This window comes from Lagenorhynchus albirostris, chromosome 3, assembly GCF_949774975.1.
Source record: "Lagenorhynchus albirostris chromosome 3, mLagAlb1.1, whole genome shotgun sequence".
NCBI classification, from domain to species: Eukaryota; Metazoa; Chordata; class Mammalia; order Artiodactyla; family Delphinidae; genus Lagenorhynchus; species Lagenorhynchus albirostris.
The window spans coordinates 125,891,650-125,905,526 of record NC_083097.1 but is presented as its reverse complement, the minus strand read 5'-3'; the positions used below and the strand labels follow the sequence as shown (position 1 = coordinate 125,905,526).

Sequence of the window (13,877 nt, the reverse complement as noted above, 5' to 3'; positions counted from 1 at the left end):
CGAATGGGGATTTCATGTCGACCCTTGAGACTTGGTGATCAGTACCAAACAACCAAAGAAGGCTGGATTGATAGTGAACAGAGACTAGTGCTTATACCTGAGCATTTAATGGAAAGGAAAGCATTATGGGAGGGACTCAGCCTATCACTGGTTACAAAAGCCTGTTGATCCACAAATGCAAAGGACTATCTAAAAGGTAATATAAAATCGCCTGATCTGTGCCAGAAACAATCCGTAAGCTGGGCCACACCCAGCAATAAATGGGGTGCAAACCCAAGGGACAAAACCAGGAGATGACTGGTAAATACTGTTATGCCAAGAGCCATGGGACATAATATACACTTGCTGGTGTTTGTGGACACCTTCACAGGATGGGTCAAAGCTTTTCCAGGCTGGATAGAGAAGGCTTCCAAGAAAACAGTGGCCTTACTAAAAGCATTTTTCCCTCATTTTGGTTGTCTCTTTCAATTCAAAGTGACAACAGAGGAGCTTTCATAGCCACGGTAACTCAAGAGTGTCTGGGCCCCTCAGAACACAATGGAAATTACATGCTTCATGAAGACCTCAGTCTGTGGGAAATACTGAAAAGATGAATCGTACCTACAAAAAGACAATCGCCAAAATGTCAAGAAACCAACTTAACTTGGCAAAAGGTCTCACCAGTTGCCCTGCTTAGGCTAAGAGTAGCCCTAGAAGCCCGGTCCAGCTGAGCCCTATGAAATGTTATATGGGAGACCCTTCCTTAAGACTAAGTGTTATTAGTCTTGAAAGTGATCATATTGTAAGATAATTAGATACTATAAAACGTGTACAGTTTCTACGTGTTACTGTATCTGCTATACATAAAACACTTCTAGGTGATGAATGTTTCCCACAGATATTGCCCTGCTCTGCATAAGCTGGGGGGTTGGGTCCTCCTCAAGACTTGGAAAAATCAACACCCTGAGGACAACTGCAACCTAAGTGCAATGGAGCCTGCAACGTTCTTCTGGTTACACATTCTTATCTTGTATTTTTAAAAAGGCCTCCCACACTCGCCTGATGATTGCCCAAGACTTAAGAGTTCAAGGTGGGACTTGCAAATATTTCAATTTCATTCCTCTTATAAAAATCCATGCTCCTAATCAGCAGAAAACAGCTAGAGCAGCCCTCCCCCTATTTCCCTCAAGGCTGAGGAATGTACCAGAAAAAAGGGGGGAATTGAAACAGCACCAAATTAAACTGGTTTGTGTCCTTAAATAGGTTGTAGATCAAACCTATTTAAGGAGCTGTTTTGCAGACAGAGATGGGAACACACGCCTACAGGGTAACCCTGAAACCAATAATAATTAGTCTGTGGAACTCAAAGAATAGAAAAGTTGCCACCAGAGTCCTTTACAAAGTGCTAAATCCTTCGGAAAATCTGGCTTCCAGCAGCACATGTAGCTTCTATGGACTGATTCAAGACTAGCCAATCACCTTCCAAGCTTGAAATTTCCCCAACCCCTTAAATTTTCCCCAATCCTGGAAAGGAGAGAGAGGTTTGAGAGCCTTGCCTCCTGTCTCCTTACCAGTTGACTGTGCAATAAAACTCTTCGTTTCTCAGAAGCCAGTGCCACAGTATTGGTTTCTGTTCATGTCTGGCACTGAGCCCTTGCTCGGTTACACCTAGGAGTGGAATTGCTGGGTCACATGGTAATTCTGTGTAACTTTTTGAAGAACTATCAAATTCATTACCACAGCAGCTGCTCCACTTTAAACTCTCACGAGTTGTACAAGGGTTGCAGTTTTTCCACATCCTTTGCAACGCTTGTTATTTTCTGACTTTTTAAAAAAAATGATGGCCAACCTTGTAGGTGTGAGGTAGTTCACACTGTAGTTTTTATTTGCATTTGCCTAATGACTAATGATATTGAGCATCTTTTCATGTTCTTGTTGGTCATTTGTATATCTTCTTTAGAGAAATATCTATTCAACTTTTTTGCTCACTTTTAAATTGAGTTTTTGCCTTTGTTGAATTATAGGAGATAACTCTAGGATATATGGGTATATTCTAGATACTTAACACTTGTCTATATGGTTTGCAAATACTTTTTGCCATGTTGTCTTTTTATTCTCTTGTTGGTATTCTTTGCACCAAAATGTTTAATTTTGATGAAGTACAATTTATTTTTTTCTTTGGTTGTTTGTGCTTTTGGTGACATAGCTGTGAAACCATTTTCAAGTCCAGGTCATGAATATCTACCCCCATGCATTCTTCTAAGAGTTTTATACTTTTAGTCTTTGTATTTAGGTCTTTGATCCATTTTGAGTTAATTTTTGTATATGGTATGAAATAAGGGCTCGACTTCATTCTTTTGTATGTGGATATCCAGTTCTCTTCACACCATTTGCTGAAAAGACTGTTTTCTTCCTGTTGAAAGGTCTTGGCACCCTTGTTGAAAATCAATTGACCGTTGATGTGAAGGTTTATTTCTGAACTATCAAGTTTATTCTAAGAATAAATCTCTGTATCTGTTCTTAGTCCAATAACACACTGTTTTCATTTCTTTAGCCTTGTAGTAAGTTGTGAAATTCAGAAGTGGGACTCCAACTTGGTTTTTTTCCAAGATTGATTTGGCTATTTGGAATCTTTTGAAATTCCATGTGAATTTGAGAATCAGCTTTTCCATTTCTGCAGTTAAGTCCATTGGGATTTTGAAAGGGACAGTATTGAATCTATTGATCATTTTGGGGAGTATTGTCATCTTAACAACATTAAATCTTCCAATCTATGAATAAAAATCTTTCCATTTATTTAGGCTTCTTTCAGCAGTGTGTTGTGGTTTTCAGTATTTATGTCTTGCATCTCTTTGGTTACACTGGTTCCCAAGTATTTTACTCATTTTGATGCTATTTATTCCAAAAAAAATCAGTTTTTAAATTTCTTTTTTGGGTTGTTCACTGCTGGCATAGAGAAATACACGTGAGTTCTGTGTGTTGATCTTGTATCCCGTAACTTTGCTGAATACATTTCTTAGCTCTAATAGATTTTTGAGGGGTTTTGTAGATTCTTTAGGATTTTTCTGAATATAGGATTCTGTCATCTGTGAATAGAGATAGTTTTACTTCTTGCTTTTAATTTGGATGCCTTTTATTTCTTTTTCTTCATGATTGCTCTGACTAGAACCTCCAGTACAAGGTTGAAGAGAAGTGGTGAGAGCCGCTGTCCTTGCCTTGTTCCTGATCTAAAGTCGGGGAGGGGGGCGGGGCGGGCAGGGAGCTTTCAGTCTTTTATCATTGAGTTAGCTGTGAATTTTTTATATATGCCCTTAATCATGTTGAGGATGTTTGTTTTAATTCCTCCGCTTTTAGGTGTTTTATCATGAAAGCATGTTAGATTTTGTCAAAGACTTTTTATGCATCAATTGAGTTAATCACGTGAGATTCTGTTCTTGCTCTGTTGATGTGGTGTATTAGATTGATTTTCATGTGTTGAACATCTTTGCATTTCTGGGATAAATACCACTTGGTCATGGTGTATGATCATGTTAATATGCTGTAAGGTTTGGTTTGCTAGTATTTTGCTGAGTACGTTTGCATCTATGTTCTTAAGGGATACTGGTCTCTAGTTTTCTTGTGATGTCCTTGTCTGTTGTTGGTATCAAGGTAATGCTGGCCTCATAGAATGAATTGAGAGGTGTTCCCTCATCTTCTCTTTTCTGAATGAGTTTGAGCAGGATTGGGGTTAATTCCTTAAATGTTTGGTGCAACTCACCAGCGAAACTATCTGGTCCTGGGCTTTTCTTTCTTGGGAGGTTTCTGATGATTGATTCCATCTCTTTGCAAGTTAAAGGTCTGGTCAGAGTTTCAATTTCATCCTGACTCAGTTTTGGTTGGTATTCATGATTACTAAAGGTTCAAAACACTTTGCTAAAACACAAATGTATTTACAATGTTTATATATCTAAGTAGATGGAAAGAATGATCATCTTCCTGGATCAGTGTTATATGGGTTTTTTCTCTTTGTTTTGTTTTTTAGTTTCAAGAAGTAACTTTATAACCATGTGAATCGAAATAAGAAGGAAAATACTAAGAGAATCAACTAAAAGGGGTAAACACAATTGCCTCCAGGAAAGGAGGGGGCAGAGAATCTAATCTTGTTAAGAAATACAGGGCTTCCCTGGTGGCGCAGTGGTTGAGAGTCCGCCTGCCGATGCAGGGGACGCGGGTTTGTGCCCCGGTCCGGGAAGATCCCACATGCCGCGGAGCGGCTGGGCCCGTGAGCCATGGCCGCTGAGCCTGCGCGTCTGGAGCCTGTGTTCTGCAACGGGAGAGGCCACAACTGGGAGAGGCCCGCGTACCACAAAAAAAGAAATACAGCAGCACAATTAGGCTCTTTGTAAAAAATAAACTTAATTAATCCACAAAAAGAAAGTTCTTCAGCCAGGCTGCCTGGATTCAAATTCCACCTCTACCATTTGGTATATGACCTTGGGCAAGTTTACAGCGTTTGATCTCCATGAACCTCAGTTTCCCATCTGTGAAATGGGAATGATAACAGTACCTACTCTATAAAATTTTTGTGGGAACCAAAGGAGACAGTGGAACGTAAAGGGCTTGGCTAGTGAGTGTCCTATGAATGGAAGCTTCTTGATGCTGTTTATTATCAGGCTTGTCCAGACCAACCTAACTTCTCTTTCAGCTGAGCAAGAGCCACCTGGTCACTCTGGGGACCCCCATTTGTGCCGTTGACTGCCTGTCTGACACTGGGCATGTTTCTTCTCCCAGAGCCCCTCAGAGGTGGCTTCAGAAGGGCCTCAAACTTAGCCAGTCCTGCCCCAGACTCTAACCCCTCCCCCTGGGGGTCATGGCTCTGTTTTTTAGTTTTTTTCTTTTAAACAAAGATTTCCAAACTCTGTGGTTGCCTTGCCTAGCTAAAAGGGGAAGAGGGGGATCAGCCCAAGAAGAAGGAGGAAGAGACAGACAGCCAGTGCAGTGGAGAGGAGCTCATGTCCAGTCGTCCTGGTCCCTGCAGAGCCAGTGTCCAGGAATCTAGCTCCCTGACCACCCCCAAGCCCTGCGTCGGCCTGCCGCCTTCCCCCTGAGGCTATGGGCCCAGGGACTCTGCTGATCCTGTTGGTGGCCACAGTTTGGCACGGTAAGAACACATCTGGAGCCTTGGGGGATTGTGGGGGGTGACGAGGATGTGACAGAGAGGGCTCCTGTGGAAGGACTCTCTAAACCCCTGCCCCTCACTGGGTGTCCCCACTTCGTGCTTCCATCTCCCAAGCCCTGGGCTGTAGGTATGTGGGTGTCTGCTTTGGAGAGGCAGTGGGGGGAAAAGAGGGTATGAATGGGGTGGAACTAGCCTGGCCAAGGCTGTGGATCCATCCCAGCTCAGATGTTGACTGTCCGTGTGTCCTGAACACGTCCCTGATGCTCTCAGGGCTCTTCAGTGTCCACTAAATAGTCAATAGCAAGTTGTTGGGGGCGGTGATGGACTAGACTAAATGGTTTTCAAACTTCACCGTGCATCCAAATTCCCCAGGGATCTTGTTACGGTGCAGATTCTGACTCAGTAGGTCTCAGATGTGACTTGAGATTCTGCATCACTAACAAGCTCCTAGGAGATGCCAATGCCCCTGGTCCAGACCTACACTGGGTAGGGAGGCCCCAGAGAACCCCTGATGGCTCTGCTGGTTCTGCCAGCCTGTGAATCACTAGGCAGACTAGGCAGGATCTGACTGGGAGAGGCCTGAGAGGCAATGATCCTTCCTTGGGCGGCTTGGGCAAGGGGTTAGAAGGAGACATAAGAGGCTAGCCTCCGGGCTTCCCTGGTGGCGCAGTGGTTGAGAGTCTGCCTGCCGATGCAGGGGGTACGGGTTTGTGCCCCAGTCTGGGAGGATCCCACATGCCGCAGAGCGGCTGGGCCCATGAGCCATGGCCGCTGAGCCTGCGTGTCCAGAGCCTGTGCTCCACAACGGGAGAGGCCACAGCAGTGAGAGGCCCGCGTACCGCGAAAAGAAAAAAAGAAAAGAGTCTAGCCTTTCTGGCCCAGGGCTCAGAAGAGGTAAATTTGGGCGGAGAGAGTACAGGGCAAGAGGCTTTTCCGGGGGAAGGACAGCAAGGGTCTCCTGGGCTAGAGCTCTCCCAAACACAGGCTGCTGGGGCTCAGGATGGAGAGCTGTGGGGCAGACCCCAACCTAACTCCATCCCTCTGGCAGCAGCAGTGATGCAGGATCTCCATCTAGGAGGGTGGCTCACTGGAGGTGAGGGGCTGGGTGCTTGGCTTGTATCTACAGCTGGCCCAACAAACACATTAAATTTTATTGCTTATTTGGAGGGAGCTCAGGGAAGGATGGGGGCTGTGGGTGGGATGGGAAGGCAGCCCTCAGCTCTGGCCTCCCCACCATCCTGGGGCTGCAGGACCCTGGGGAGTAGGTGCGTCTGGTCCCTGAGGAGGAGATGGCCCACTGAAGGTCTTTTTCTGGCCCAGTCTGTCCCACTGGGCTTGCATGTCCGTTCTCTTTTGTTGAGATGTAATTTACACATAGTAGAAAGCACAAATTCTTAAGTGTACATTCGATGAGATGTGACAAGTGTACACACTTGTGTCCCCACCAACTCAGTTAAGATAGAGACTATTCCCCTCACCCTAAAAAGCTCCGCGGGTTTTATTTCACTGCTTTGTCCTGTCCTCCTGCCCAGAACCTGCCTGTGGGGGACTGTTGGAAGGTGGAGGGGCTATCCAGCATCTAGCCTCAAAGGAAAGAAGAGATGGGGACAGCAGGGTGGAAACCTAAGCTTTCAGCCCAGTAGACCGGTGGTGAGTGGCGGGGGGCAGGGGGCTGCTGTGAGAAAGTTGGGGGACAGGATCAGAGCGCGCTAGCGACCGGGAGAGGCGCGCCAAGAGCCTGGGCTGAGGAGGGAGCTCTGCCCCAGGCCTTGGTCTGTGCTGCGTGTGTGTGTTTTGGGGGAGAGGAGCGGAAGTTGGGGCACATCTTGGGAGCTGATGATGGAGAGGGGTCTCCCAGACAAGTGGGAGGGTGTGGGGAGGTTTGGGGAGATGAGACGGTGGGGTGAAGGGGCAGAAGGGGTCCAGCCCCAGCCCAGGGAGGACGGCCCTACCAGGAGCAGGCTTTTTCTTCCTGTCAGCCAAGCCAGCAGTGGGGAACTGGGGCGGAAGTTGAGGGTGTCAGCCCTGTCCTGCGTGAATATTTGAGATGACAGGACGAAACAAGAGAGATGCCTCTCTGACTACATTTCCAGGAGGCCGAGGCCAGAGCTAGAGGACAGAGCAGGGGAGGGGAAGGGAGTAGGCACCTGTGAGACCAGGCGGGGGCAGAAGCGGAATACAGAATCACAGAATCTGAGACCAGGGGAGGTTACAGGCATAGGCTGTGATCTTTAAAAGTTAAAGACTTCAGCTATCAGAGTGTCAGGACCAGAGGGAAGGCTAGAAGTGTAGCAGTTGAAGCCAGTAACCCAGGGCAGGAGAGTTGATGAGCCAGAGGCAGCATATCACCTCACTGAATCCTCCTAAGACCTCTCAGCGGTGGGAATTGGGATTCTTCTCATTGGATGGAAGAGTAGCCTGAGGGTCAGAGGTTAAGCAACCTACGCAGTTAGCAGGGGAAAACCAAGTTTTAGACCCAGGTTGGTGTGACCCCACGATCCAAGCTCTTTCCTACGATACAACCCTGCCTGGGGCCCTGCACGGCTGCAGCAGTAATAGGCCAGCACCCACTCGGTTGGGACTTGCCAACAGCCTGCCAGAAATGATGTTTGTCCCCATCCCTGGTGTTCAGCAGCACAGGAGTGCTGGCTACAACCCTCAGGTGCTGGCTTTGGTAGTATTCACTCAATCCTTTATGCCGATCAGAAGCTCGGGCAGAGGGGCTGCGCACCTCTGATGGGTACAAAATGAAAACATAAGCCATCCTGATATCATTTGACAGAGAGGATCTTTCCAGTTCTGGCGTCTATGATGAGGGCGGGGTGGTGGGGCAGTGGATGGAAAGACCTATTTAAGGAACTTTCGTGCAGGACGACGTAGAGTCCCTGAATTTAACTGGTGCCCTCAGGGCTAGCGTGTCCGTGGCCCCATCGCTGGGACAGAAGGTTTAGACTCACTAGGGGTACCTAGTGGGTCAGTGGCAGAGCCAGGACCCACAGCCTGAGATATGCCAATGCCCAGCAGGTGGTATCCCCTGTCCTGGGGGCGAGGGGTTCTCTCCCCGTGGCCGGGAAGCAGAAGTGAGAGCATCTCTGGGAGAAGGGCTGCAGGCTGAGCGGAAACCGGGTCTGGGCCGGGCGCCAGCAATGTGCTTCCGCCTGCACAGGCTGGAGGGCGCCTGGCAGCCCCTCCAAGGCCTTGAATCAGCTCTCACTTCCCTCCACTGCCCCTATTTTAGGCCCTGGAAAAATGCTGACGCTGCAGAGGCGATGGGCCTTCTTCCCGGAGGGTCTGAGATGAGTTTCAAGTTCTCTTTTCTCCTTCAAGAAAATTTTCCTTAAAAGAGATTGTCTCCCTAGTAAACGCAGCAGTGCTGGGATGTCAGGGTGGGTTGCTGGGGGTGGACTAGGTAATAAACATAAGGGCTAACCTTACTGAGTATTTATATTTGGTGACAGGTGATGTTCTAAAGGCTTTCCATGCGTTTAAATCTCCTGGTATCTATCCCAATAAATGGGTACAATTATGGTCCCCATTTTATAAGTGAGGAAACTGAGACACAGAGCCTCTGAACCATCTTACTGTGTTCTAGACCAGACGTCCAATGATGGGAGTGGGCACGACAGAAGACTTCTGAACCTGTCTAACTCTGCTGGGCTAAGATCCTACACTGCTTTTCTTCTTCCCCGTGTAAATTAACTCAGAGGACTCTGCCATGAACATTCCATTCATTTGTTTCTTCCTTTGCTTGTCTGAAGCCCCTTCTTTGAGCTGGGTGCTGGGCTTAGCAGCAGGGATGCAGCCCACTTTGTACATGGGGCTGAAGGAGTCCACTCCTGGGGAGAATGATGCAGTCATTGCCAGTGAGACTGAGGCCAGAAGCTGGGGGAGCCCCCATGGGACAGCGGCTGGGTTGGAGGCCGAGAAATCTCCCAATACCCTTCCATCAGAGACATCAGTCATCACAGCAGCTTTGGGCTGGGGGCCTGAGCAAGTGACCAGAGAGGGGCAGGAACTTGTTCAAGGTGATCCTGCAAGTCAAGGCTGAACCCCAGAACCAGCATCACCCCTGCCAGGGCAGCACCCATCTCAGAGGCAGGGTGTGGCCAAGGCGGTGTCACCTCAGGCCTCAATTCTGTTTGCCACCCCCCCCCCGTCACCAGGTCAGGGGGTCCCGGTGATAGAGCCCAGTGGCCCTGAGCTGGTCGTGGAGCCAGGCACAGCCGTGACCTTGAGATGTGTGAGCAACGGCAGCGTGGAATGGGATGGCCCCATTTCCACCTACTGGACTCTGGACGCTGACGCCCCCAGCGGCATCCTCACCACGAACAATGCCACCTTCCTAAACACGGGAACCTACCGCTGCACTGAGCGTGGAGACCCCCTGGGGGGCAGCGCCACCATCCATCTCTATGTCAAAGGTGAGGACTGTGAGCCCACTCCCAAGAGGACTAGCCAAGCAGGTCCCACCACGAATGCGCAGGAGGGCTGGGCCCTAATGTTAACAATCACAATAAGCCAGCTGCACATTTGCTGGATACCTGCCACGAACAAGGACCTGTGGCAGTGCTTCTAATTTAACGTTGTCCTCACAACAACCCTGTGAGGTGGTTCTGTGATTCTGCCCATTTTCCAAAGGCTCAGAGAGGTTGAGTCATTTGCCCAAGGTCACACAGCATTAAATAGTGGGGCTGGACCTGGCTTCAGAGCCCCAAGCATCAGCTGAGCTTCCCTGGTATAGTGTGACCTCAGGCAAATGATCAGCATCTCCGAGCTTCCCTGTCACCAATGTCCAGGGACCTCTATGGCCTGGTGGAGGGAAGGCAGTTGTAACCCTGTATCCCCACGTTCCCCAGACCCTGTTCGGCCCTGGAGGGTCCTGGTCGAGGAAGTGACGGTGATGGAGGGTCAGGACGCGCTGCTGCCCTGCCTGCTCACGGATCCAGCGCTGGGGGCAGGCGTCTCGCTGGTGCGGGTGCGTGGCCGACCTGTCTTGCGCCAAACCAACTACTCCTTCTTGCCCTCGCATGGCTTCATCATCCACAAGGCCAAGTTCATCGAAAGCCAGGACTATGAGTGCAGTGCTCGGGTGGACGGCAGGATGGTGAAGTCCCTCAGCATCCGGCTTAAAGTTCAGAAAGGTGTGTGGGCCGGGAGGGACAGAGAGCTGGCGCCTGGCCTGAGGGGAGGTAATGGGGGAGGGGGGGCAGTGGGGGGCTTTGTTTCATCTCTTCCTCCTAATCGCGACAGAGTGATCTATGGGGCATCTACTGGGGCAAGACGGTAAGGTGTCGGGCACAGAAAGGCAGGGCACACATAAGCCAATAACTCAACGGGCAAGGTGGTCTCAGATCGTGAGACAGGCTGTGAAAATCATTGAGCAGGGAGATGGAATAGAGTGTGTGGGAGTCGGGGGGTGGCTCATGGAGAGAGTGACATTTTATTTGAGCTGAAATGTGAATTATGAGAAGGTGGAAACAGCAGAGGAAACAGCAGGTACATAGTCATGAGCTGGGAACAGGCTTCGAATGTTCCAGGAACGGAAGGAGGGCCCGAAGCTCTCCCACACTCTCAGACGTGGATTTCCCACTCAGTGCCGGTCTGGTGCTGGGTGCTGGGCACAGGAAGGGGGGTAGTGAGCCAGGCAATGGGACATCGTGGTGGCGGGTGCGTGGGACACCTCTCTCAGGGGGGCAAAAATGCTGGTGAAGTCTCACTCCTATTCCGCCTTGTCTCTGCTGGGCTGGTGGACGGGATTCTGGTTTCTGGAAGGATTGGTATGCGTCAGCAGGACCCCAGGCTCGTAACCTGGGCTTGAGACAGGAATCAGGTGCCTGTAATGAGGCCAGGGTCAGAGCGGCATGGCTGACCCAAGGCCCTGTGCTCTGAGGCCACGAAACTGTCCAGGAAGTCAAAGGACCCCACTCTGTGGGCAGAGGGAGCCATGAAGGCCCTTTCCCTGCACTTTGCAGAGAGCGCGCTGGGCTCTAGTTCGGCCATGACCCTCTCAGTGACCACGGGTGAGTCCCTTAGTGTCTGGACCTTGAGGAACTGAATTAGGTTATCTTTCAACAACAGCAACAGCTAGAAATATTCATTCAATTCCTACTATGTGTTAGGCACTGGGCTAGCTGTGAGGGATAGCGTCTTCATGGATCTGACATTTACTGGGGAGACAGACGGGAGAGAAAGTCAATAAATACCAATTGTGATGATCAAGAAATCAAGCTGAAGAAATATGGGGCGGGGGGATGGGGGATGAGGCTAATTCAGCGAAACTGTGACAGGAGGCCTCTCCGAGGAATGTCTGAGCTAAAGATCTGAAGGATGAGCAGAGGCAGGCAGTCAACGCGTGGGAGAAGGCATTCCTGGAAGGAAGGGCAAGTGCAGAGTCGCTGGGTGGGAAAGGTAGCTGGGGGAGTGGAGGGTGGCAGGTGTCCACGGGTCGGGAGCGGGGCCTGGGGAGGTGGGAGGGACTTCGGCTTTTATTCTGAGAGTGATGATGAGAAGCCACTGAATATTGTCACGAGAGAGAGGCATGATCCAATTTTCATCGCAAAGACCTCCCTTTGGCCGCTGCGAGGAAGGAGGGAGGCCTCCCAGGTGCCTGAAGGGGTCCAGAGCAGAGAATGAGGGTGAGACTGGGGAGAGGCACTGGTGATGGAGCAAAGGGGACTTTTCAAGGTCTATTTAGGAGACAGGACTTGTCGTGGGGAAAACTGAGGCGTCGGGGCTGCCTCCCAGGATTTGGAATGGGAGCCTGGCCCATGGCAGGAAGCAGAGTGACAGCTCTGGCCTGGATGTTCATGGGTCCCTTGCCCTGACCTCAGTCATCCCAGGACCCCCGACCTTGACACTGAAGCCTACAGAGCTGGTGCGGATTCGAGGAGAGGCTGCCCAGATCGTATGCTCAGCCAGCGACGTTGATGTCAACTTTGATGTCTTCCTCCAACACGGAGACACCAAGGTCAGTCCCTGGGGAGTCTGTCCATCCTTCTGACATGCCAGGCCCTGCAGGATGCAGCCCCCAGCCCCACCTCAAGCTGGCTCTCTGGGCTGAGGGCATGGCCCAGACCCAGAGAAGGGGAGTGGATTCACCCAAGATCTCACTGCCAGTCAGTAGCTGATCCAGAAGCAGGACTCAGGCTCGTGCCGCTAAATCTTGTGGGGGTTGGTGGGAGGAGGCAGTACTCCACCCCCTTGACCCATGACCTTTGCCCCAGCCTGTAGACAAGAGCCGCATGTCAGCTCACTTCTGACTCAGCGAGGAGTTCCTAGGCCACCTCTGAAGCCCAGGAATGTAAGGGTCCTTTCAGAAAAACTCTGGAGAGAGGACAGAAGAGGGGCTCTTCTCAGGAGGAAATGGCGGCTGCTTCTAAGAACAACCTTCCTCCTTGTGCCTACCGTGTGCCAGGCTAGCCCTGTGCCATTTGCCTGCTCCTTCTCACTCTACAACCCTAAGAGCATGGGGCCAGTGTCAGTCCCATTTTGCAGATGAAGAAACTGAGGTTCAGAGTTCAGTCCCTGCCCAAGGAGAGGCAGATAGTAATTCTTAAAGGCTGAGAATTAGAGACCAGATCTTTCTAATTCCTAAACGACCTCAGTATACCATTTCCATTCCTTCTGGCTGCAGCTCACAATCTCTCAACAATCCGACTTCCATGACAACCGTTATCAAAAAGTCCTGACGCTCAACCTCGATCACGTAGGCTTCCAAGATGCTGGCAACTACACCTGCATGGCCACCAATGCCCGGGGCATCCACTCCACCTCCATGGTCTTCTGGGTGGTAGGTAAGCATCAGGGTGGTGGGGAAGGGTCATCAGGGATCCTGGGGTGAGGGGGTGCATAAGGGGATTGAGAGAGAGGGAGCTGATGGCAGGGAAGGAGGAGACATTGTTAGAACAGCTCGCTAGAGTCCCCTTTTTCTGGGCCTGGTTAAGGAGCCATGACACTGACAGCCCTCCCAGGTCCCCCGCCCCCTGCCCCAGAATCCCTCCCTCCCCCCTTGGAGGTCCCACAGTGCATGGCTGCATCTCATTCCAGCATCATTAGTTCTGTTTGGGGATTGGTGTCCAGTAGCTCCCTCCTGGGCTTCACTGTTCACTCATTCATTCCTTCCTTCATGCCTGGGAAACTCACATCACAGGGACACGTGAACAGACAATGATTACCCAGTGCGGTCATGGGGGGAGTGTGGGGTGTCCTGGGAACACCAAGCGAGACTCCCAACCAAGGCTTGGACAAAGTGGCCTCTATGCTGGGACCAGAAGAATGGAGGTGGGTTAGCCAGGCAGAGGGGTGGAAAAGGAAGGGGAACAGCACTGCTGGCAGAGGGAACAGCATATGCAAAGGCTCAAAGGCAAAGAGAGCAAGAGCATGTGAGACATCCAGAGAAGCTGACAACAGCAGGGACGTGAAGGGGAGGCAGGGATGGTCACAGGAAAGCAGTGCTGAAGGTAGTGTCTGAGGGCAAATTGGGTGGGGAGTTTGCATCGTATCCGGTGGAGGTCGTTAAATGTTTTAAGAGGAGAGTGATGAGATCAGATTGCACAGAGGGTCCACTGTGTGGTGGTCAGGAACCCGCACTCCTGGGGCACATTCCAACCCGGCTCCACCAATGACTTAGGCAGGTTCCTTACTCTGTTTCCCCATCTGCAAAATGGGGATGCTAACAGTAACTGTCTCATAGGATTGCTGTGAGAATTAAATGAATATATGAATATATATATATTTGAAG

At 50.2% G+C, this 13,877-nt stretch overlaps 1 protein-coding gene across 1 annotated transcript in view; it reads left to right on the top strand.

Annotated features, from left to right (window-relative positions):
* Positions 1-13,877, top strand: part of CSF1R (colony stimulating factor 1 receptor) — a 49,404-nt gene that overhangs the window by 13,988 nt on the left and 21,539 nt on the right. Inside the window, exons 3-7 of the mRNA XM_060143979.1 lie at positions 4,896-5,119; positions 9,301-9,558; positions 9,994-10,278; positions 11,968-12,104; positions 12,771-12,930. Coding sequence (XP_059999962.1) covers positions 5,071-5,119; positions 9,301-9,558; positions 9,994-10,278; positions 11,968-12,104; positions 12,771-12,930 — 889 coding nt within the window. The 5' untranslated portion in view covers positions 4,896-5,070. The remainder of the gene's footprint in view (positions 1-4,895; positions 5,120-9,300; positions 9,559-9,993; positions 10,279-11,967; positions 12,105-12,770; positions 12,931-13,877) is intronic.